Source organism: Bipolaris oryzae (genome assembly GCF_000523455.1).
Source record: "Bipolaris oryzae ATCC 44560 unplaced genomic scaffold scaffold_44, whole genome shotgun sequence".
Taxonomy (NCBI): Eukaryota; Fungi; Ascomycota; class Dothideomycetes; order Pleosporales; family Pleosporaceae; genus Bipolaris; species Bipolaris oryzae.
This window is the reverse complement of record NW_006911320.1, coordinates 107,156-128,601: the sequence shown is the minus strand read 5'-3', so window position 1 is coordinate 128,601 and position 21,446 is coordinate 107,156. Positions and strand designations below refer to the sequence as shown.

At 49.5% G+C, this 21,446-nt stretch overlaps 6 protein-coding genes across 6 annotated transcripts; 3 read left to right on the top strand and 3 right to left on the bottom strand.

Annotated features, from left to right (window-relative positions):
- Positions 1 to 373: 373 nt before the first annotated feature.
- On the bottom strand, positions 374 to 1,288 carry COCMIDRAFT_92165 (uncharacterized protein; the record flags this gene model as incomplete). Its single annotated transcript, XM_007688607.1, has 1 exon — positions 374 to 1,288. One exon carries the CDS (start codon positions 1,286 to 1,288, stop codon positions 374 to 376), a length of 915 nt encoding a protein of 304 aa, XP_007686797.1.
- A 3,683-nt stretch (positions 1,289 to 4,971) lies between these two features.
- On the top strand, positions 4,972 to 6,611 carry COCMIDRAFT_92208 (uncharacterized protein; the record flags this gene model as incomplete). The annotated part of the gene is made up of 5 exons (XM_007688606.1): positions 4,972 to 5,314; positions 5,378 to 5,504; positions 5,557 to 5,900; positions 5,953 to 6,377; positions 6,423 to 6,611. 5 exons carry the CDS (start codon positions 4,972 to 4,974, stop codon positions 6,609 to 6,611), a joined length of 1,428 nt encoding a protein of 475 aa, XP_007686796.1.
- Positions 6,612 to 8,716: 2,105 nt separating this feature from the next.
- Positions 8,717 to 10,392, bottom strand: COCMIDRAFT_92058 (uncharacterized protein; the record flags this gene model as incomplete). Its single annotated transcript, XM_007688605.1, has 3 exons — positions 8,717 to 9,883; positions 9,929 to 10,042; positions 10,159 to 10,392. The coding sequence occupies 3 exons, from the start codon at positions 10,390 to 10,392 to the stop codon at positions 8,717 to 8,719; spliced, it is 1,515 nt and encodes a 504-aa protein (XP_007686795.1).
- Positions 10,393 to 13,124: 2,732 nt separating this feature from the next.
- COCMIDRAFT_35708 (uncharacterized protein) lies at positions 13,125 to 14,677 on the top strand (the record flags this gene model as incomplete). Its single annotated transcript, XM_007688581.1, has 2 exons — positions 13,125 to 13,204; positions 13,324 to 14,677. 2 exons carry the CDS (start codon positions 13,125 to 13,127, stop codon positions 14,675 to 14,677), a joined length of 1,434 nt encoding a protein of 477 aa, XP_007686771.1.
- Positions 14,678 to 15,437: 760 nt separating this feature from the next.
- Positions 15,438 to 17,781, bottom strand: COCMIDRAFT_25311 (uncharacterized protein; the record flags this gene model as incomplete). The annotated part of the gene is made up of 3 exons (XM_007688569.1): positions 15,438 to 17,227; positions 17,283 to 17,369; positions 17,475 to 17,781. The coding sequence occupies 3 exons, from the start codon at positions 17,779 to 17,781 to the stop codon at positions 15,438 to 15,440; spliced, it is 2,184 nt and encodes a 727-aa protein (XP_007686759.1).
- An 878-nt stretch (positions 17,782 to 18,659) lies between these two features.
- On the top strand, positions 18,660 to 20,462 carry COCMIDRAFT_92147 (uncharacterized protein; the record flags this gene model as incomplete). Its single annotated transcript, XM_007688604.1, has 1 exon — positions 18,660 to 20,462. One exon carries the CDS (start codon positions 18,660 to 18,662, stop codon positions 20,460 to 20,462), a length of 1,803 nt encoding a protein of 600 aa, XP_007686794.1.
- Positions 20,463 to 21,446: the final 984 nt, after the last annotated feature.

Below are 21,446 nucleotides of genomic sequence, written 5' to 3'. Positions count from 1 at the left end.
TCAGTCTTGGTGTGGATTTGACCTACCTACTTTTTTTGGCTCTTCCAATTGTTGATCAGAGTAAGCAGAGATGATTTCTTTTTTAGTATTCTTCACATGATTAAACACCAGTTTTTTTTCAACAAGACTCTTGATTTGTTTTGCATGGGTTCCTAAGAACGGTGAACAAGACATTACATTTCTTTCGTGTACAAACGTAATAGTAATGTTTACTCTAATTAAGTTGAAATAAAAAACGCACCTAGCGTATTTACACTAGGCGCCCACATCGTGAAGTGATAAAGGTTTAGACATTACTGTGCGCCCTGAGACTGTGTATGATTTGTCTCAGAGTGCCATGTACTTCTAACCTCGCGTTGTTCTATATCTCAATCTAGTTGAACAAGATACCGTTTTCCTTTGCCTTTGTGCACGCAGGACCCAGGCGGGGATCGATCTTGTTGCCAGCCACGGAGATGTATTTGATCGACTTGCTCGCGCAAAGATCCTCGGGGACGGTGCCGGTAAGCTGGTTCCACGAGAAATCGACGGCGGTGAGGTTAGGCAGGATGCCGAAGCCCACGGGGATGGTGCCGGTAAGGTTGTTGGTGGCGAAGCTAAGTTCCTCGAGCGACTGGACTTTGGTCAGGCTGGCGGGGATAGAGCCTACGAACTGGTTCTCAAGGAAGCTGGCGGCTCTGAGATGCTTGGCGTTGGCGAACATGTCTGGGATGAAGCCGCTGAAGCGGTTCACGCGGACCATGAGGACCTCGAGGTCGGGGAGGGAAGACATGAGATTTGAGGGGAGGAGGCCTGTGAATTGGTTGTTGCCGACGTCGAGGTAAAGGAGGCCGCTGTTGCTGAGTATGTTCTTAGGGAAGAAGCCAGAGAATTGGTTCTCACTAATATCGACTTCATATAGGTATTTGCTGTTCTTGAGGTTGGGAACGGGGCCGCAGAAGCTGTTGTTAAGGATGTGAAGAAGGGCAAGATCCGGCAAATTTTCAATGAAGTGGTTCAGTCTGAGGTTGCCGGTCAAGTGGAGGTTGTTGAAGTCGATGGAAGCGAGGCTGAGGATACCAGTATCGGGGTTCGGGGCGCAGTAAAATCCCTCCCATTGGCAGACATCGGAGCCGGTCCAGTTTGCGAGGATTTCAGGAGGACCAGTAACAGTCTTACGGAAGGCGACAGCGGTAGCCAAATCTCGCACCAGGTTGGCAGGAAGAGCAGCAACATTTTTCGGCTGGATTGGCTGGTAGGGAGCAGCCTGCGCTAGGGCAAATAGGGAGGTGACAATGAGTGACAACATTTTGTAATGCGTGGTTAATGAAAGTGAGGCCTCGACTGAGTATTAAGTAAATAAACGAAGGACTGTTCAGGACTGGACATGCGTATCCTACTTTTTTTCCTGCTCAGCAGTGCGAGCAAGTTATGTATGCGAGAAGCATATCCCTGACGCTCACCGACCAAATGAGTTGTGCTGTGAGGTGTTGTAATAAGCCCGAAATGAACACCCGAAACATGCCCTGATCATTCTGGTTACCATGCTACTTATGGCGCCGTTATTTGGGTAGAACGCCTTGGCGTAGTGCTGACGACATGCAGGTGCTAGATGCCGCTCGGACCCTGAGAATCTTAACTTGAGTATCTCGATCGTTTCTTGTTGGCGATGTACTAATGATGTATAGCGTGGCCCTGGCTGCTTAAAGTTCGAGTTCACCTCTTGAACAAGATAACACATACATGGGTGTTTTGGTCGGACACACCGCGCCGGCATAGCCAACCGCTATGGAGTCGGCCCAATGGAAGCAAAGCTGACTGGTGTAAGACTGAGTACCTTGCACATTACTCGGTGACTTTTATCCAGAAAACTTACTTAGAACTAATCCACCAATGGGAATAAACAAATTCTCCATTGTCGTGATCATATCAAAAGCTCATACCCTGCGAATGATGAGCATTTGGGATGTCCGGCTCGTTACCGATTGAAACACTATGCAGTAATCTGCTCACCAAGGTAGAGTATAGTACGTATCTGATGATTCAGAGCGGGAGCTAACGGCCCCACAATGTGGTTCGTCTTCTACGGTACATGCAAAGTGTGTGGTAATCGACATCACTTGGTTCCCCACTTGGTTCTTTTCCCCCACAAGACTCTGGAGAAAGGCCATGGCTGTCAGAAAGTCTGAACCCATGGCTGACATGTGCCGACTATTCTTTTCGCACTGGGGTCGTGTGGATCCCTACTGTTCTTGGGCAGTGACAGGAGAAGTTCGCGTGGTCTACAATCGTCTAAAGGCAAACTAGCGAAAGAGTTCATGCGTATATATCGTGGTTTATCGAGACGCAAGACAGTGTTTGAAGATACAGCAGACTTCATACGGCGTTGCCATCGTGCGAAAAAAACTCTTATTCGTCGACAGAGCTTTCGGCATGTAGATTTCCAAAGTAGTGAGATTGATCGGGTTATAAGCCAAGGGGTACAAAATGGCATAAGAACAGATGTAAAAGGGCCTATGTAAACATATCGGCACGCAAATGTGGTTAGCCTCGCTGATGGTTGGCAAATTACTCGTAAGCACCAAAGCCAGGTGAGGTCCAAGCTTGGCTGATTACGACAAGCCTTGGTGCACCCCCTCAAGTCCGGAATACGCTTGTGGATTTAAAAAAAAAGCCTTCTAGACGGGCAATCACTTAAGTATATGAGATTACACAAACTCTCTTTATGAATTTCTGCCAATAGCTCGTTGGAAGATCATTTAAGTATGGACGGACCCATAATCGGGTGCAGACGGACCAGACACTAGCCCTGTGAACGGTCCGTGCATGACAGCCACCGCGTCACATCATGTCATCGGGATATGGCAGGAGTTTGAATTTGAGAAGCAAGGTGAGTAGATGATCGATGGTGACTGTTGATATAGCCTGACAACTCTGCTCGGAACGATTGTCGCAGACGCCCCCATTGCAGCTCAGATACACTTGCTCACGTAGTCTGGATTCAAAAGCCATACACGCGCAGCCAGTAGGACATACAATTAATCAGTTAATTTAACACCTCCACAATTTTTGCCTCTCATAATCTTTGTCCCTCGTTGTGTCGCAACAACTAGAGTTCCATAATAGAGGCACAAAAACGGTGAAGCAGGTATAGATTTGTGTTTCTTCGTGAGATGAAGCCCGTATGCCATCGAATCGAGGTATTTTAAGGCATTGGCGTTGTATGGGAATTTGTGGCCGTGACTTCAGCATATTATACATACTACAGTGGTGTCCGGTACTTTATAGTCACCCTGGCTACTATCTAACATCATAGCTGGCTTATCGTGAAGCTATACCGGGTCAGCATGCGATACGTGATTATCGATATAGACTGAACTATAATTAGTACTCGCTGTAACGGATGTTATTGGTCTCTAGTTATTTTCTTTTCTGTGCTGAGAAATCATTATAGATCTATGCAAGGCTGAGCTAATTCTGAGCACATGACGATATCCATTGTTATCTGGGATAATATCCAAGCTTGGGACAAACGCAGTCTTCTAAACAAAGCTATTTCCTGAGTTATTTCTTTTGAGATTGCATGTTTCTAGGGATCTACATTTGTTCTTCCTTGGAAATATACATAGCATGATTATCACGGATAATTTACACGTTGCACAATCTTAGGGTACAGTATAGTAAATTAGAAAGAGCATTGAAATTGAGTAATATTTGATAGGCAGCATCTTATCAAACATCTCTATGAATCCATCGGTTTTCCACACGTCTGATGCACTATTTGACTTTGTCTTTATGTCTGTTTGCTATGTAGCGTATCAAATCAATTATCTCAGGAAAGAATAGCAGGCTATATACCAACCTTCCGGAATTAGGTATTAAAGAAGAATCAACTTTGCAACTAAATTATACAGTAAAAGGGTTCGGGTGAGCGGCAGCGAGACATTGAGACACTTTACAGGCGCGGTCTTGATGACAGCTGTTTCCGTGTCCTTGCTGCTACCAAGGTTGATTTTGTTGAACAGCTACTAAGCATGTGCTTACCTGGCAGTCCAGATGTTCTTATGTAGACTCTTCAACACTGTGTACTTTCCCAGGCGCCCTTGCAAACTTTCCCCAATCTTGAGTGCTACAGCCATATTTTCCGGTTGGTTCATTGGCTGGTGGAGTGAATGAAATGGAAGCGGGCCTACTACCTAGATGCCATCCCGGGATGAAAATTTCCGGTATCTTGGCATGGCTGTAGCCAGTGAAAGCAGAAACTCTTAGTGCCAGTCAGATCGCGTTTGGTTGTGCCTGAAACACCTCTGGGACCAATCGTAATACCATACAAACCCCACAAAATATCTGCCCAATAATCGTTTCCTTGTCAGCGTGCGTACACCAATGTTGTTACCCATCACGCTGTGCCTATCGCTAGCTATTACACCTTCTGAATTAGTTGAGCTAGATCAGTCATCGTCGTTTTCGACCTTTTATCACCCAATCTGGCTAGGATATTTAAACCCCGCTCTTGTTTGGAACAGGACAACGATCCCACAACTGTCTCATCCAAGCTATTCTTTAGAATCAATTTGCCTTTTTACTCAACTTTGTGGCCAAGCTGGGGAGACACTGAATATATGCCCTCAACATTACGGTTAGCTGGGAAAGCAAGTTAGCGAAGATATGCACTGTTACAAACTTTGTAAAGATAAGGGTAAACATCACAGCTGATGCAAGAATATGACATCATTAATTCTAGTCAAGCGATAAGTAACAGTAAGCGACTCCGTACAGGCCACTGCAACCATTACAAGGGCGCTACATCTCAAACGGAAAATTATCCGATTCGTACTATGCTATTTTCATGTTCGGATACAGAGAGAAGAAGCACTAAGGAAGGACATGCAGAACGAATGCGCTCTATTTTATTGAAATACAACCCCGCACCCGATAGGGAGCCACAGAATCCGATATTTCCTCCTTCGCATTCAAAGACCATCCGGAACAATGGACCCCAACTCAACCACAACCAAGCTCGCGCAGCTCGAGGCGCTACTGAATTCTGCACTAACCACACTGGGAGCATCAAGTGGAGACTATAAGGACTCTCTTCCTCCGAGAGCGCTGTTTGATGCCCAAAGAACCATTCTCGCTGCAGTTGGTATGGTCACGGAGCTTGTGAGCACGCCAAGCGTACGTCTTTTGGAAGTATCGATGCAGTATTTCGAGGCACGAGCTTTGCATATCGCAGCTGAGAAGCGGATTCCAGACATGCTGGCTGGCCATAATGAGAATGGTGTCGCAGTCAAGGAGCTGGCAGAGCAGGCAGGCTGCGACGCTCTAAAACTATGTTAGTATTGCCGATATATGTGCAAGTTCCCGGCCGTATTTATTGACCATTGCATAATGGCAGCTCGAATCATGCGCTGTCTGTGCTCCATACACATCTTCAAGGAAGTCCAGCCTGAACGATTTGCGAATAATGAAGTGTCAGCTGCTTTGGTGAACAACGAGCCTCTCAGGGCATATATTGTGATGTTGTATGTCTACTTCGGTTCTCATGAAAAGATAAAACTGAATATACATGCGTAGCGCATTCGACATGTACTCTGCTTCCGATCATTTACCTAGATCCCTTTTCGATAAGAAAATGGGTCCTTCATACGATGTCGCAGAGACTGCCTTCCAAAAGGCTCTAGGTACCCACAAACCAAGATGGGAGTGGTTCGAAGAAAAGATTACCGTGCAAGATTTGCTGGACGGCCGTTGCGGGACTGACGGAGGGCAAAGTGGATATCCTGGTCCTTTTGGCTCCGAGCTGGACAAGGCAGTGGAAGGCAAGGCTGGCTCTGAGCTGATAGTCCGACCGGAATTGCCCAACTTTGGTCTCGCAATGGTTGGAGGAGGCAGAATACTTGGGAAGGCTCACATCTATGGTGCTTGTCCCAAATTATTCCAAAGATTTGCAGCAGCTAACAACATGCCTAGACTATCCTTGGGAGTCACTAGGTTCCGCTCGTGTGGTCGATGTGGGAGGAGGTGTAGGTGGATTCTGTCTCCAGCTTTCGCAGGTCTACCCGCATTTGCAATTTGTCGTACAAGATCGCGCACCAGTGCTGGAACAGGCAGAGACAGTGATTTGGCCCAAAGAAAATCCGGAAGCTATTGCACAAGAGAGAGTACAGTTCTGTCCACACGACTTTTTCGAACCAAACCCGGTAAAAGAAGCCGAAGTATATTGGCTTAGATACATCATGCACGATTGGTCAGACGAGTACTGCGTCCGCATTCTGAAAGCTATCAAGCCTAGTATGGGACCAAGATCACGGATTCTGGTTTGTGATCAGGTCATGAACACGACGCTGGGTTCGGAAGAGCTCACAGCTGCACCGTCCCCTTTGCCTGCCAATTGGGTAAGCTGATACTCTAAGTGAGTGCATTTAATACTGAATCGATAGGGGTACTATACGCGTTACTCTCATCAACGCGATCTCGCACTCATGGCAGCAATCAACGGCATCGAGCGCACGCCCCGTGAATTCCGTGCTCTTATTGAGAAATCGGGATTGAAGCTACTCAAGATATGGGACTGTCGCAGTCAGGTCTCATTAGTAGAGATTGTACTGCCTGAATCAGAGCTGTTGTAAAGAAGAATGAGAGAAAGAGGGCAAAGGAAGACAAAGGAAGCACGAGGCTATCAACCACGAGATGTAAGGTAAGGTTGTTTTAGAAGACCAAGAGTCCCAATTCTTTGATGGAAATGAGACTTGTCAATCATAATATTTCACTATACAGCGCTTAACCCTAGACATATCATTTGCATGTTTTCGTGTTCGACTTATTTAATCACTTTCAGTACCACTTGAAGCCCCTCAAAACGCGATACTCGAATATACTTCCGGGGCTAGTAATTACAACCCCAATTTTTATGATTCGATTATTTCGTAAATAGATGGCTTTGTACGTATAGATAGGTATAAGGCTATCACTCTAGAAGCACGAGTACAGAGACACAAGTTGTCTTCTTGCTATCGTCAACGACATTACGCACCAAAACAGAAAGTTCGCATCCCATTTCCTTCCCTCGCAAACGATTGCCTTACTCGGCCCAACCACTCTCCACATATGGAAGCACCAAATGTTTGACCCTCTCAACCCCATCTTTGAGCCCTAACCCCCAAATCTCGTATCGACATCAACCAAATTTCCCTCTTTCAGTCGCCACCACAAACAAAACACCACGTCACAGCACCACTCTACTTCTCGTCGCCGCATCCCCCCCTCACCGCCTTCTCTGTTCACCCGCCCTTATCCCCAAAAACACAAACACGACACTCTAGCATCTCCGCAAGAAGAGAAAAATGCACACATAGCCAGCGGGGCCATCGACCGCATCGAGACCCTGCCGCAGCACCCCCTACGTACCACAAGCACATCCTCCCCATCCAATCCCCCCATGACCATCTTAGCCCCCTTGCCTCCTACACACATACGCACGTATGTACGTATGTACATGCCTGTTTGGCCCCCACACACCAATCCTCCCCCACGTTACACCAAAAAAAATGTTTTTAGGGCCGCTCAACGGGTGTGGGGCTGTTGCTGCTACTGTTGTATCACCGTGGCACAGGCGCGGTGGTAGGTCAGCAGGTTATGTGGCATAGGGTCTATCCAGACAAGGCAGGTATGTAGCGCAGTGAGAGAAAGGGCCCATTTATTTTGTTTTTTGTGCGCCCGTTGAGTTACTGCGGCGTTTGGGGGTGCGTGGTGTTAGGGGAAGGGGAGGGCGGAGGCTGGCTGCATGTTTCTGTGGATTGGGCTGGGGAGGGCGTGGAAGCGTTGTGTTTGTATGTTGGGGGTGTAGGTGGCTGAGGAGGAGGAGATCTTTGTGAATGGTGTGGCTGTGAATGAAGGAGGGGGTTTGGTTTGGATTTTGCTATGGGATGTTGCCTTTTGACTTGTTTTTGCAGGTTTCTGTTCGTCATGAAACTGATGCCAGAACAACTGTTACATGTAAAGCGACCTGTAGTTTATCGAGTTAAAAAAATGAACGAGTTACTTGCGAGGAACATGTGAACATAACTGATATTTATCATTGCTCTCTACCAGTCATATCTGCATAGGATCAATCGACACAAAAGTATCTAGTACACAATTGTTCGTGCCTCATATCAAGTTATGCATGCGTAATCCAGCCGATATACACACCAAGTGTGTCCGAGTGCTGACAAAGAAAAAAGACTTTTGCGAAAAGAGTGGCCCTGGCGTTGTGTCTCTCTCCTGAGAAGAGACGGGGAGTAACGATACTTGGTTTGTGCGCGAAAAAACAGAAATCCGCAAGCGCAATGAAGACAAGATGTGGTTGGAGAACAAAAAAAAAGAACATGCTGGAAGCAGACGGAAATTGCAGAAAGCATGTATGGTACATATTGAATGAGCACAAATGCAATAAGAACGACAATGGTAACAGAAAAATCAAGGAAGATGGTTCAGTAATGTCCGTTGATCGCCGGAAGGGAGATAGCGGTCTACTTTCACTAATGTGGAAAATACTAGGAATCAAGTTCGTGCTTTCTGAGACGCTTCGTCGGACTAAATGTGGATAGAAATTTGGTATCGGATTACCAAGGCCAAGCTTGATCCGAAACAAAACTGCCAACTCCCGACCACCAGTAGCGGATGCGGATTCAGGAAGCATCGCAAGAATCACTGAGCTTGATTCATCCAAAGAGGCTCAAAAGATCGGACACTGTTAGTAGTTGGCTTTCAGGCTGCCTACGGAAGTGCGCTGCAACCGCGTGCTTCGGCCATGACATGCTTCACGATGGGGTTTGCGGCTGCCGAATGAGTTCTGAGGCGGGGAGTGGTTCAACGGAGTATAGCGATGAGTGGTGCCTAACGGGTGGTTGCTCGGCAAGTCGCTAACCGTGGAGTTCCGCTTCGTGGAGTGCGTATTTTCAAAGCTGTGAATATTTGACTGAGGGTCTCCTGGTGCAATATGGTGACTTCCACGGACACAGGAGTATGCGGCGGCTTGTGCAGATGCGCTCATTCCATCGAGAAGACCTGAGGTGCTAAAGGCCAAGTCAAGCTGAGAACCCGTACTTGTTGCAGTTATGTCCCCCGTGGTGGAAAAGTAGCTGATTGGGTTTTCTGTGCCATCATGCAATCTGGGTTGAGCAATGACTTGTTTCGCATCGTTTGTGGGAGACACCCCTGATACATTTGCTTGGTTGCCTCCCTCCACCACCCAAGGCATCGGCGGCCTCGCAAAAGATCCCCTGTTATTAATGGCGGAAGATCCGCTTACCCGAGCAGATCGGAGGCGCTCGTCTTGTGATTTATCTACAGCGTTGCGATTGGATTGAGCTGGGTTAGGCTGGGGTATGGGTAGATGTCTTCGAGTGACGCTGGGCTCTGATGGGTGTGTTTGTCGGGGACGAGGTCTCTCGGGCAGAGAAAGATGGAGAGATGACATGCCAGTGTCTAGGGGAGAAATATCGGATGGAGTTACCCGGCCATTTGAAGTAGCACAGGGCAGACTGTTGAATGATTCTTGGTCGAAGCATGCACCCCCCAGGGATCTCGCCCCTGGATCACTTCCTCGATATGAGGACCCGTATATATTTGCGTTTGTCATCGATGCCGTGTTTGGTATGTATCCTGGTGGTTGTTCCAGGTTAAATGCCTCCACAGGCGAGGCGTCTTCGGGAAACGGAACAGTCCAAGCTGGGGCATATGTTGATTTTGTATCGATTGTTGGATATTGCGAGTATTGAATAGGTATTGCGCGCTGGTAAAAGGTGTTGTTGCCTCCTGTCTGATACACAGGTATCATTTGCTGTGCACCTGCCATGTTGTTCAAGCCGTGGGCTATGTTGATATTATCTATGACTTTGTGGACGACATCAGACCCCACCTGTAATTGTTAGCGCGAAGTCATGGACTTTCAAAACCTACTTACTCGATGAAACTGGCAGTGTATTGACTCGACTCCAGCCGCCCGGCAGTTGAGACAACCAGTCCCGTTACCTGGGTCACCGCTGCACCGAATCTTTCTCTTACGGCAACGCGCACACTGTACTCAATATCAGCAATCCGATGTTCCAAGATGTTTCATAAAAAGAGATGTAACAGCTTATTTCAGTCGCATGCGGACCGGATAAGAATTCCCAGTATCTGTACTTGACTTACCGCTACTGCAATGCGACGTCTTACAGGACCAGTTTCTACCATATGGTCCTCTCCACCCATCATGGCTCGTGTGTGCATGCCACCAACTGGGCCACCAACAGGGTAGCTGCGAGGATTCTCTCGTGTGTTGTGACCAAGTGTTGACGAAGCATGGCGGTCGTCATAGATATAGGTCTGATATGGATTGTTGTGCGATAGGCAAGGACGCTGGCCTTCGTACTCCACGAATGACATGGACATGGGTCCTACTGATAAAATTAGCTGAATCGGTATTGAAAGAAATAAGCTTCTCGACTTACAAAAGAAGAAAGTTGACACGTTTGTTCCTTGTAGGGGTATCTTAGGACTCGTTCAGAGTAGGCTGTGGGCAGTGGCCAGATCAGAGCGAATCGGCTGAACTGTCAATGTCTAGAACATGAATGTTGCTCAAGGGCAGAGGGGAGACAACCGGTGAGCGGGTCATACAACAAACGACTAGAGGGGCGATTCTTATAGCTTAGAAAAACAGTAGATCCAGTCTCAGCGAAACTGGAATGTATGGTCAAACGCGTGGCTAGAGCTGTAGTAGAATCGACGTGGCAGTAGTAGTGCGAATGAGTGTTTTGCAAATATGGAATTTGAGATTTCAGCGGCCACCGAGTTTTCTAATCTACTGGATTGCCTGTCGATGTCGACAGCAAGATGACAGCTTTGCGGGAACCTGCATGCATAGTGACCGCTCTGTGAACAGGGGGTATGAAGCACGTATCTCAAAAAGAGTAATGTCAAAGCGCCGCGGAGAATGAAAATAGTTGAAACACCGTATGCTGGATTGCGTGTTATCCATAAGCCTCGGGTTCGACGAAAGATTTCAACCAAGGGGAATATAGCCGGATAGCCTCTGTTCAGGAGCATCATGTAAACACAACTGCAAGGCGTCGACCAGAAACCTGGTGAGGCCAGCAACTATCTGTATACGCTAGCAACTGCGTAGTATCTCGAAAGGGTTGTCGATTGTTTGCAGGCTGCATAGTACCACCGCGGAAGCGGGACATATAGCAAGGAGTTGAGGCCACCTTCACATAACAATCGTCTAATGAAAGCATACAAACTTTACTATGACCTGGAAGGGGATAGATACTGAAAAGAATGAAGGGGCTAATTCCACAAAGGTATTGGATCGGCAGAACAGATACATGGCGGTGTTGACTGGGCTAGTTTTCAAGCGGCCGGATAAAACGCCCAAACTCGACTTTTCACCAAAAGGTCAATATTATTACGGCAAACAATGCCTCTTCATCGGAATGTCTCGGAAAAGACGATTTGCCGCCAGAATTGGAGCGGAAACTACACTCATGTGTAATCTGCCTTCAGTATTCGCCTCATTCTTACCCAACGACCCTCACTGATGATCGCCAAAGTTTTATCCTTGACTTTGCGATTCCAACTAGTCATGCAGAATACCGGAACTGCGTCCGATAACTCAAGGCTGGATGGATATACGGGGAACGCCGGCAGGAAAGTTCCGGCGGATTCTATGCCCGATTCAGATGGCGATAACTGATGCAATCACTTTTAGCGAACAACCCTAGCTTCGTGATCACTACAGCAAAGCGTATCTGGACAAAATTACAGATTCGTCTCTGGTGTGGTACATCCTGAATGCAGAACACAGCGGCACTGTGGACTTGGCCCAAGCTGAATCGATGTAGAGTGCTGTGTCGCCGATCGAAAGAGAGCGCATGATAAAAAGACATTGACTAAGAGGTACCATGCTGGTGCTGAAAAGACGAGCGCGTCGATTGTATTGTCTCTTTGGGCGACGGACCAATAACCTGGTAGATTTGGGTGCCAAGAAGCGAGCAAACTTTGATACGCCATGTTTAGAGGCAAGACTTCGCGGTGAGACGATCACTCATCGATAGAAAACGTCAGAGATTTGCTGATTTGGATCCTCTCTAGCCTTTGAACCCCTGCTGCACGACCGTGGTAACTTGGACTGTCTACTCGATTTTTCATAGTGTCACGGTCGTGAAATGACGAAAAGATTACAAGACTCGTGGGTCTCCCAGTGCTGCATATCTCCAGATGAAGTAGTTCTAAAGTCTAGATAAGTGACGTGACGTGACGATGCCCCATCCTTGCAGGAATAGTGTTACTGCGTTTGAAATTGTCCACTATCGTGTCCTACGCATGGGCATGGAATCATGTCTATGCTATCGGCAAGAGATGGTCGCGGTAGGTGAGGAATCTATGAGATATACTGATTACGTAGCAGTCTTTGAAAGAAAAAAATTGTTGAGGCAGTCTGCATTACAAAGTTTCAATTAGTTAGGGGACGAAAAGCGAGGTACATGAGTATCCACATTTAGGATCCAACGGCTACCGGGAAGTGATGACGCGCAGCAAGTGATCGGCTGTCGGTAAGCCATGATGATTCTCGCCTAATAGATGCTTCTGGCATGACGGATCCGGGGAATTCGGATCGATGTGCATAGTATGCAACCTAGCGGCTTGCGTATAGCTGGACAAGGATCACTGAGCACAACAATTAGACGGCGGGTGACACTCAACGGGCCGCCTCTCACAAGAACCCCACGCTCTTCCGGAAACATCTTAATGCTTTTAGGCTGTCCCCCCAACAGCAGTAATATGGTACATCGCCCTCCCGATACCAGACTTGAGCTGTCAGTCTGGCAGTGGCTGCATGTTACGGTTGCATTTAATGACGTTCTCGGAGAGAGGTTTAAATAAAACTATGGATAGATTAGCCAATATATCAAAGCTTATCAAGCATTCTGGAGCGCACTGCCCCACAAGGATGAAGTTGGAGGTAGAGAAAACAAAACCTCCGTACCTGGAGCTAGGCCCTTTTGGGCAATACATCATCGTGACTAAGCAGTCACGCTGTCGCAATCCCGAATCTGTCGCGTTCAACTCCCACTTTTGCGACAAACACTGATTCTCCGCACAACATAGCCCAAGCCATGTCTGTGCTTCTAGAAACATCACTTGGGGATATCACCATCGACTTGTTGGTGGAAGATGCGCCGAGATGCTGTGAAAAGTAAGTCTATCCAATCCCCACGCGCGCCTCGCGTTCTTTGACCTGCATCCTGCATGCTCTATCCCGCTGTCTTCCCAAGCTGAGCACACACAACAGATACTGACAGCTTGTCGCCTTAGCTTCCTCAAGCTATGCAAAGTAAAGTATTACAACTTTGCGCCCGTGCATAGCGTCCAGCCAAACTTCTCTTTCCAAACAGGCGACCCCATCGGCCCTGGTGCCAAAGACAGCGATGGTGGTCGCTCGATATGGGGCCTGCTTGACCCCTCGCAACCCGCAAAGAAGACGTTTGTTCCAGACTTTAACCCAAAGCTCAAGCACACGGAGATGGGCACAGTCAGTATGGCAACAGCCCCAAACCCGGACGACCCCGACGAGCGATTTGCTGGTAGCCAATTTATTGTGACACTGGGGCCAAACATTGACTATCTCAATGGCAAGGCTGCCATTTTTGGGACAGTCGTTGAGGGATTTGATACGTTGGAGAAAATCAACACAGCATACGTCGACGACCAAGGTCAGCCACTCAAAGACATTCGCATATTGCATACCGTCGTTCTCGATGATCCATACGATGACCCCGCCGGCCTCGTTGAGCCACCCGAAAGCCCCGCACCCTCAGCAGCGCAACTCGCTACAGTCCGTGTCGCCCACGATGAGAATCTTGAGGAGGAAAACGATCCAGAAGCGCTTGAAAAGGTCCGTCGAGAACGCGAGGCGCGCGCGCAAGCTCTCACGTTGGAGATGGTTGGCGATCTGCCATTTGCCGAAGTTGCACCGCCGGAAAACGTGCTGTTTGTGTGCAAGTTGAATCCTGTGACGCAAGACGAGGATCTAGAACTCATCTTTTCGCGCTTCGGCAAGATTCTCAGTTGCGAAGTCATTAGAGATAAGCGCACAGGTGACAGCCTGCAGTACGCCTTTATCGAATACGCCAATCAGAAAGACTGCGAACAGGCGTATTTCAAGATGGACGGCGTCTTGATCGACGATCACCGCATACATGTCGACTTTTCACAATCGGTGTCAAAAATTGCAGATGATTGGCGAGACGTGACAAACAAGAAGAGGAGGTCAGCTGCGGGTGGATTCGGTGGTATCGATAATCTCGAGAGGAAGAGGCAGTACCGCGACGGTCCCGGGCGCCAAATCATGTCTGACTCTGTCGTCAATAACTTGATTGCTGATTCCGATCCATCCAGAGACGCAGCACCACGGACGCGCGACACCAGCAGAGACGTGCGGAGAGACGACACACGAAGGCGCGAACGAAGAACAGAATATCACGATGATCGCTTCAAGCGCAACCGCAGCCGCAGCCCTAAACGCGACCGGAGAGATGGCGACGATGGCAGATATCATGACCGGAGGCGAGAGCGAAGCCGCAGTCCCGACCGCCGGCGTGACAGCCGTCGTGACAGGAGCCGGGATCGATATCGTCGGGACGATCGTGACCGCGACCGTCGACGATGAAGAATTTGTCATTTCACACGCCCTCTTTTTTCCAGCGTTGAATTTCACGCTGCATGCTAGTAGGAGAGTTGGAACTGTAATGTAATATCCAATGTTCCAGATGTCAAATAGTTCAGAAATATGCATTCCTTAGGTGCCACGGACGCCGATACTGCTATGGCTTGATTTCTTAAAGCTCAAGGTGGGGGAATCTTTCGCTCCAAATGCTATAGACTTGTGTATCGTCGTACCTTTGTTCGCGACTCTGGGTCTGGAACACATTCATCACTGTTTTTACAAAGTTTGACATTGTTCATCTTTTCCCCAATCTTGTCCCACAAATCATTCGTGGCATCGTGCTTTACATTAATTCGTCGCTACACATAACGATATGCACATGCGTCATTGACAACAACATGTGCTAAGGAAAAATGGGATAATCAAAATCTTCACATCTAGAACTACCTAGTCCATGTGTGTTTTAATCATGTAATCATTAGAAAAGGGGGAGAGAAGCTCAACTACCAGACGAGAAAGAGAAAGAGTTCAAAAGCGATCCAAAGAAAAAGAACGCCTCATCCAGCCTTCGCAATGCATAAATTCCAATGAAAGAAAAAGAACGCCCAAATCCATTAAACTTTCCTCCATTTTCCCAACCAAAGAAACAGAAAAACCCTAGCGCCGCGCCATGATGCTAATGAATGGGGAAAAACAGAGAACGGGAGGGGGAATAAAAAAGTGCTTGCCATGATACCAGCACTTGCTTTTCACAAATGCCTTCTCAATTGACGTCCATGCCATCATCTTCAACCTCCTCAATATCATCCTCTTCACCACCCGTCAGCACGCCCGTGCTACCTAGACTGCGTTTGCGATTACTCCCGTTATATGAACGGCCCGTAATTTGGGATAAAAGATCCAGGTCGTCGCCACCGACAATACGAGCTTCGGGAGAGGCTTCGCAGCTCAACTCGATAAGGCTTGCGGGGCTGAGGTTACGGTAGCCGGCGGTGCGCACGACGCGGCCAAAGTTTTGCATGCAAAAGGTAGCTGCACGTTGCTTGAGCCACTCCTCGCCAGCCGTGGCAGCACGCTCCCATATTATGGCTGCGTGTTCAATGTCCAGCTCTCGGCCTAAGCGATTGACACAAAGTAGGCGGAGGCGAGGCATGTCGTAGATATTGGACATGACGAGCATGCCGGCAACATCGTTCAGCGTCGGGCCGTTTTGTGGGTTAGGCGCAATGCTGTCGGTATAGAGGTAGAACAAGAAGGCGCGGACTGCGGAGTAGGGTTCGGGGATATGCATCTTTTTCGAATGAAACTCGGCCATCTGTGCATTCCACAAACGCGCAAAATGTGGCCAGCGAGCGTGCAGGATGAGCTTGTGAACGTGTATTGGGCGTGAAGTAGGTGCGACAGCAGTTGATGAACCGTTGGAATCAGCTCCGGCGATGTCGCTGTAGTCATCGTCATCGGGATCTGCAGTGATTATAAAATCTGCGCCGCTGCCGCTCTCAGGTGGCTGATCGAAAGTCAAGGACAGGTCGGCACCAATTCCACTGAGGTGAGACGAGACGTTGGCGTCGGAAGAAGGCATCATCTTGGAACGTGTGTCCGAGGCCAGCTCGTTACCAAGGATGCCGTATTTGCGAAGATCAATGGCAAGTACGTCGCTGAGATATTCGCCGTTGTGATTTCCATCATTCGCAGACTCAATTGGACTACCTAGCAGCCAGGCGTGTGTACCTTCGGGATTCATTGTGCAATAATGCCAGCGGTAATTTGGGCTGTATAAATCTTTTCCCTCGGCTAGCTTTTGCCAACGCAACGAGTCAAGCTCGAGGCTGGAAAGGCTGGTCTCGCAGCTCAGCTCAGCAGGTGTGACGAAGTCTAGCATGCAGCCAGATGAAAAAAGGTGGAAATGTGTGCCTGCTGCTTGCGAAGGCAAGTTCGGGCTGGAATGGAACTTGAGCGAAGATATGGATCCTGGAGCAACGTATGGTGAGCGGCTGGAGCTCATTCCATGGTAAGACTGGACACTTGAGTTGGCAGTATAACCTGTACTGCCAGTGGCGAGTTGACCTGAAGCCGGCACGGGATACCGGTGACGAGATGAAGTGAGTTGTCGATCACCAGTCCCATACTTCATTGCGTGCTCGAATTCGGGGCTCCCTCTGAGATCAAGCCACCAAATCTCATTGCTTTTCTCCATCTCGTCGTTGATTCCGCCAAAAATCCAAATGCGGCCATTCCAGATCCAGCTGGCATGGTCGTATCGAGGAACAAATCTCCATGTTCGCGACCAAGTCCATGTCTTCAAGTCCAAGTAGCAGATATCATCCAAGACACTGTCATGCCCAGTCTGGCCGCCGCTGATATACAGCTTATCGTCATAGATTACTGCAGAGTGTCGAGCGCGGCCGCGTGGTATGGGGCCGTTCAATTCCGGTTGTGTCCAATGAGCGGTTTTGAGATCGAAGACAATGACGTCGGCAAGATGTTGGCGATGCTCGTTCTCACCGCCAAATACGAGAAGCTTATTACCCTGCCAAAGACATGCGGTGTGTCCTATATCGAGATGTGAGATAATGGCTAATGTGAAAGTAAAGGAAGAGAGGTTTACCCATTCGCACGCCTGGAATATCGCCATAATTGTCGACCAGATTCCATTGCCGGGTAACGAGATTGAGGCGTAGGACGTGGTTGTATACTAGAGAAAAAAAGTTAGCATCGAGTCCCTATACCGCTTACACACCCGCAAACCTGCATATGCAGGCCTTTCGGTCCCGAAATCACCACTGTATGTCCAACGCACCTTCGTCTGTGTACTGATCAAAGCCTCCAAAGGCGTATATTTGGTCGTCACCAACGTAGGTGACTGAGGCATTGACGAGGCAGGCGGGCTTGGCACCAATGGTTGAGATCATCTTTGGTTTATAGCCGTCCACGGCTGACCTCCGGCTTCTAACGGGGCTTGCAGACATGAGGAAGGTGTTGTTGCTCGATCCGGCGGATCCTGGTGTGGGCGTATGCGAGTGGGAGAGGGCGGGTGAGGGAGCAGCGGTGGTGGCGGGAGTGAGGGTGGTGGGTGGGAAGGCGGATCGAGAGCCTGGGTGAGCCATGGATGGTGAGTGAGGATTAGTGAGTGGTGAATATGTAGTGAAGGCCCGCGTGGGCAGGATACGCCTTTGTCCCTACGTAGAGTGCTAGAATGTTTGACCAGGTTGGGTTGGCTAGCCGTGCATACTGCCGCCCGACACCGCCTGCACTGGAAACGGAAGCGCCGACCCGCCAAAGACACGACTCAGCCCTGCGACTCACACGGAAGGAACGGGGGCGCAGGCAATCCTTCTCAGCCACAGCACAGGGAGCAGAGCGGGAAAACCACGCAAGAGCAGGGCGGAGAGAGCGTCTGCAATGCTGCAGGGAGTGGTAATATATGTATGCAAGCAGTGCAGACGGGGAGAGGGCAGTGAGGGCAATTTAGGGTCGAGATTGGAGGGGATGCGATGCGTCACAGGCCAGCGGCAAAGCAAGCGGACGACATCACGACATGCACATGCAGAGCAGACCGCCTTCCTTGATGTGCAGCAGCCAGGGTGTGCATTTACGGTCATTTCCGCACGCCGTGGCACCGCCGGTCATGTGATGTCATCTGGCCTCCGTTGCCCAGTCGAGCCCGCACAGGGTCTCGCTTGCCGTTGCCTCGTCGACGCAAGCGTAAACAAAGGATACTTAAACGCCTCCCATACCTGCCTTCATACATGTCCACTACCACACACGCTTTACCACTCTCCTCACTCCTGCATTGCATCTTCAGGCTGCACATCAGTCAATTACTTTCGAATCCATACTTCAAAAGCATCGATTACAGCATTGTATAACACTAATCCTTACAACCACATAGCAGTCCCCAAAAGCCCATACTGTAGGACTACCATTCCGGATACGGATCATGAACACTTAGCTAACCCACTAGTCCAGCTCGAGATTAGCAGTCATGGCAACTCCAACAGTTTGCTTGACTCCAGTCAAGAAGACCTCTTCCGTCTTCAACACTCGCACCGCTGGCGGTCGCATGCCGCTGACACCTTCTCCCCGCACACCACGAACACAGACTCCCGATGCCCACACACAAGAGTCTATCCATGGCGGCAACTTCATGGCCCGCCTCCAGCGCTCCGTCACCAAGACTACCCGTGACTCCCCCAAATCCAACATTGCTCGCTCACACACTCCCCGCCGGTTAGAGCTCGGTGTATCAGAATGGTCCCTCTCCGGAACCGGCACTGCCGCTGCCACCAAGGCTGCCGCCAAAGCGAAGAAGGAGAAGAAGGAAGCCACGACCGTCCGCGCTCGTCCAACCAAGACCCGCATCGCATACAACTCTGCTGATCGTTTCATCCCCAACCGGACGGCTAGCGAGGCCATCCGCAGCACTGGCGCAACTAAGCTTGACAACGAGCAGCGTCCCAAATCCAGCTCCAAGGTTGAGGGATCAGCAGTACTTGCCAACGCCGCCAGTGCTTTCGATCTTGGTGGACGTGGTTCCGAGGAGGATGTAGCGCTTTCTCTGGAAGGCCTGAGTCTGGAAGACGAGGACGAGGAGAGCCGATCACGATCAAAGGCCACTCCTGGCAAGGCCGCCTACCAGTCTGAACTCGCATCAGCATGCGGCATCAACAACAACACACGCATTCTTGCCTTCAAGCCCGCGCCTCCAGAGTCATCCAAGCCAATCGACCTTCGCTCCCAATACAACCGTCCCCTCAAGCCCGCCAGCAGCGTCAACGCACAGAGCCGCCGCCGCATTCCATCTGCACCCGAGCGCGTCCTCGATGCCCCTGGTCTTGTTGATGACTACTACCTCAACCTCCTCGACTGGTCCTCAGGCAACCAAGTCGCCATCGGCCTCGAGCGCTCCGTCTATGTGTGGTCAGCCGACACTGGGTCAGTAGCTTCCCTTCTCGAATGCCCCGCCGACACCTACATCTCGTCCGTTAAGTGGTCGGGTGATGGCGCATACGTCGGTGTTGGTCTGGGTACGGGTGAGGTTCAGATCTGGGATGTTGAGGAGCAGACCAAGCTCCGCAGCATGTTCGGCCACGAGACCCGCGTTGGTGTCATGGGCTGGAACAAGCACATCCTGTCCACTGGTGCTCGCTCTGGCCTTGTCTACAACCACGATGTCCGCGTCGCCCAGCACAAGATTGCTGAGCTTGTCTCCCACACTGGTGAGGTCTGCGGTCTTGAGTGGCGCGCCGACGGTGCCCAGCTCGCCACTGGCGCCAACGACAATATGGTCAACATCTGGGATGCCCGTGCTCTTGCTGCTCCCAAGTTCACCAAGACCAACCACCGTGCTGCTGTCAAGGCTGTTTCATGGTGCCCATGGCAATCAAACCTTCTTGCCACTGGCGGTGGTTCCAACGACCGTCAAATCTACTTCTGGAACACCACAACTGGTGCGCGCATCAACCACATCCCTACCGACTCCCAGGTCACCAGTCTTCGCTGGAGCACCCACTACAAGGAGATTGTTAGCACTGGTGGCTTCCCTGACAACAGCTTGAGCATCTGGAGCTACCCCTCTGGTGTCAAGAACATGGAGGTTCCTGCGCACGAGTCTCGTGTTCTCCACAGCTGCCTCAGCCCTGATGGCCAGATGCTCGCCACTGCTGCCGCCGATGAGTCGCTCAAGTTCTGGAAGATCTTCGAGAAGAAGCCTGGTCAGCCTTCGGTTGCTGCTGCCGGCTCTGCTTCCACAAAGCCAAGCGCTGTGAAGCAGATGACTATCCGGTAAATGCAGTACGACCCTCAAGTCAGTTTGTGTACCGTGTGCACAAGCAGGAAAAGAGCACTTGGCTCAACACAAATTACAGTCTAGCACGGACATCAGAACTACCGGTTTGCGCAATGAAGCTGGTAGCATTCATCCGACTCTACGCGCAACGGTAAGTTGGTAAGTATCACATCTCGGTTTTGGGTATGTGACGCGCTCCTCCTCTCGTTGAGGGAGAAGGATCTCCACATCTACCCTCGGAAATATTTGTCAATTATACGGCTGGGATCCCAATTCATGGCTTCTCTTGTCCAATTTCAGCAAGCGAGGCGTCTCGGAAGCATTTGCAACACGGCGTTTAGAATTCAGAACTGGCCTTTCGAGCGTCCAATGGACAACGCAAGTTTGATGATTTATGATACCCCATGGGATTCAAGGAACGAACCCGCTCAGTCTTATATATCCTTCGAGGGAGTTATGTTTGGTTTGGAATACGGCGCGCATCGCGCCTGGGTTGTTTTTAATACGGAGCACGGGAGTCGTCTATGTCTTGGATACAATGAGAAAACATTCGAATATTTGAAAAGCCGCGTGCATTTGGTGTGTTTTGTGGGGTGGGGGATGATTTTCGATCAGCCTGGCAACGTCGTTACTGACATCTAACTCGAATTGGTAATCTAACCTCTTTAGGGGAATATGTCGTGCAGCAAAGGGCGGTGCCAAGCAGTGACATACCTGACTGAAGAGCTAAAGAAAACGATTCATATATGATTAGTTGGCTTCTCTTGCGACTCGTAAATTCAACATCGTTTTCATATCACACACAAGGCATTAGGCAAAAGTAAGTGAAGTGGTAGTATCATCAATTCGTCTATGGGTAGTGGAGCTCCATGAATTGAGGTGGGTATCTTTCACACCAAATAACTGACTAAGAAACATGACATTTTATCGTAGCACCAAAAATGTAACTGATTAAACAGGGCGCTCATATAGCGCTACGCTCGA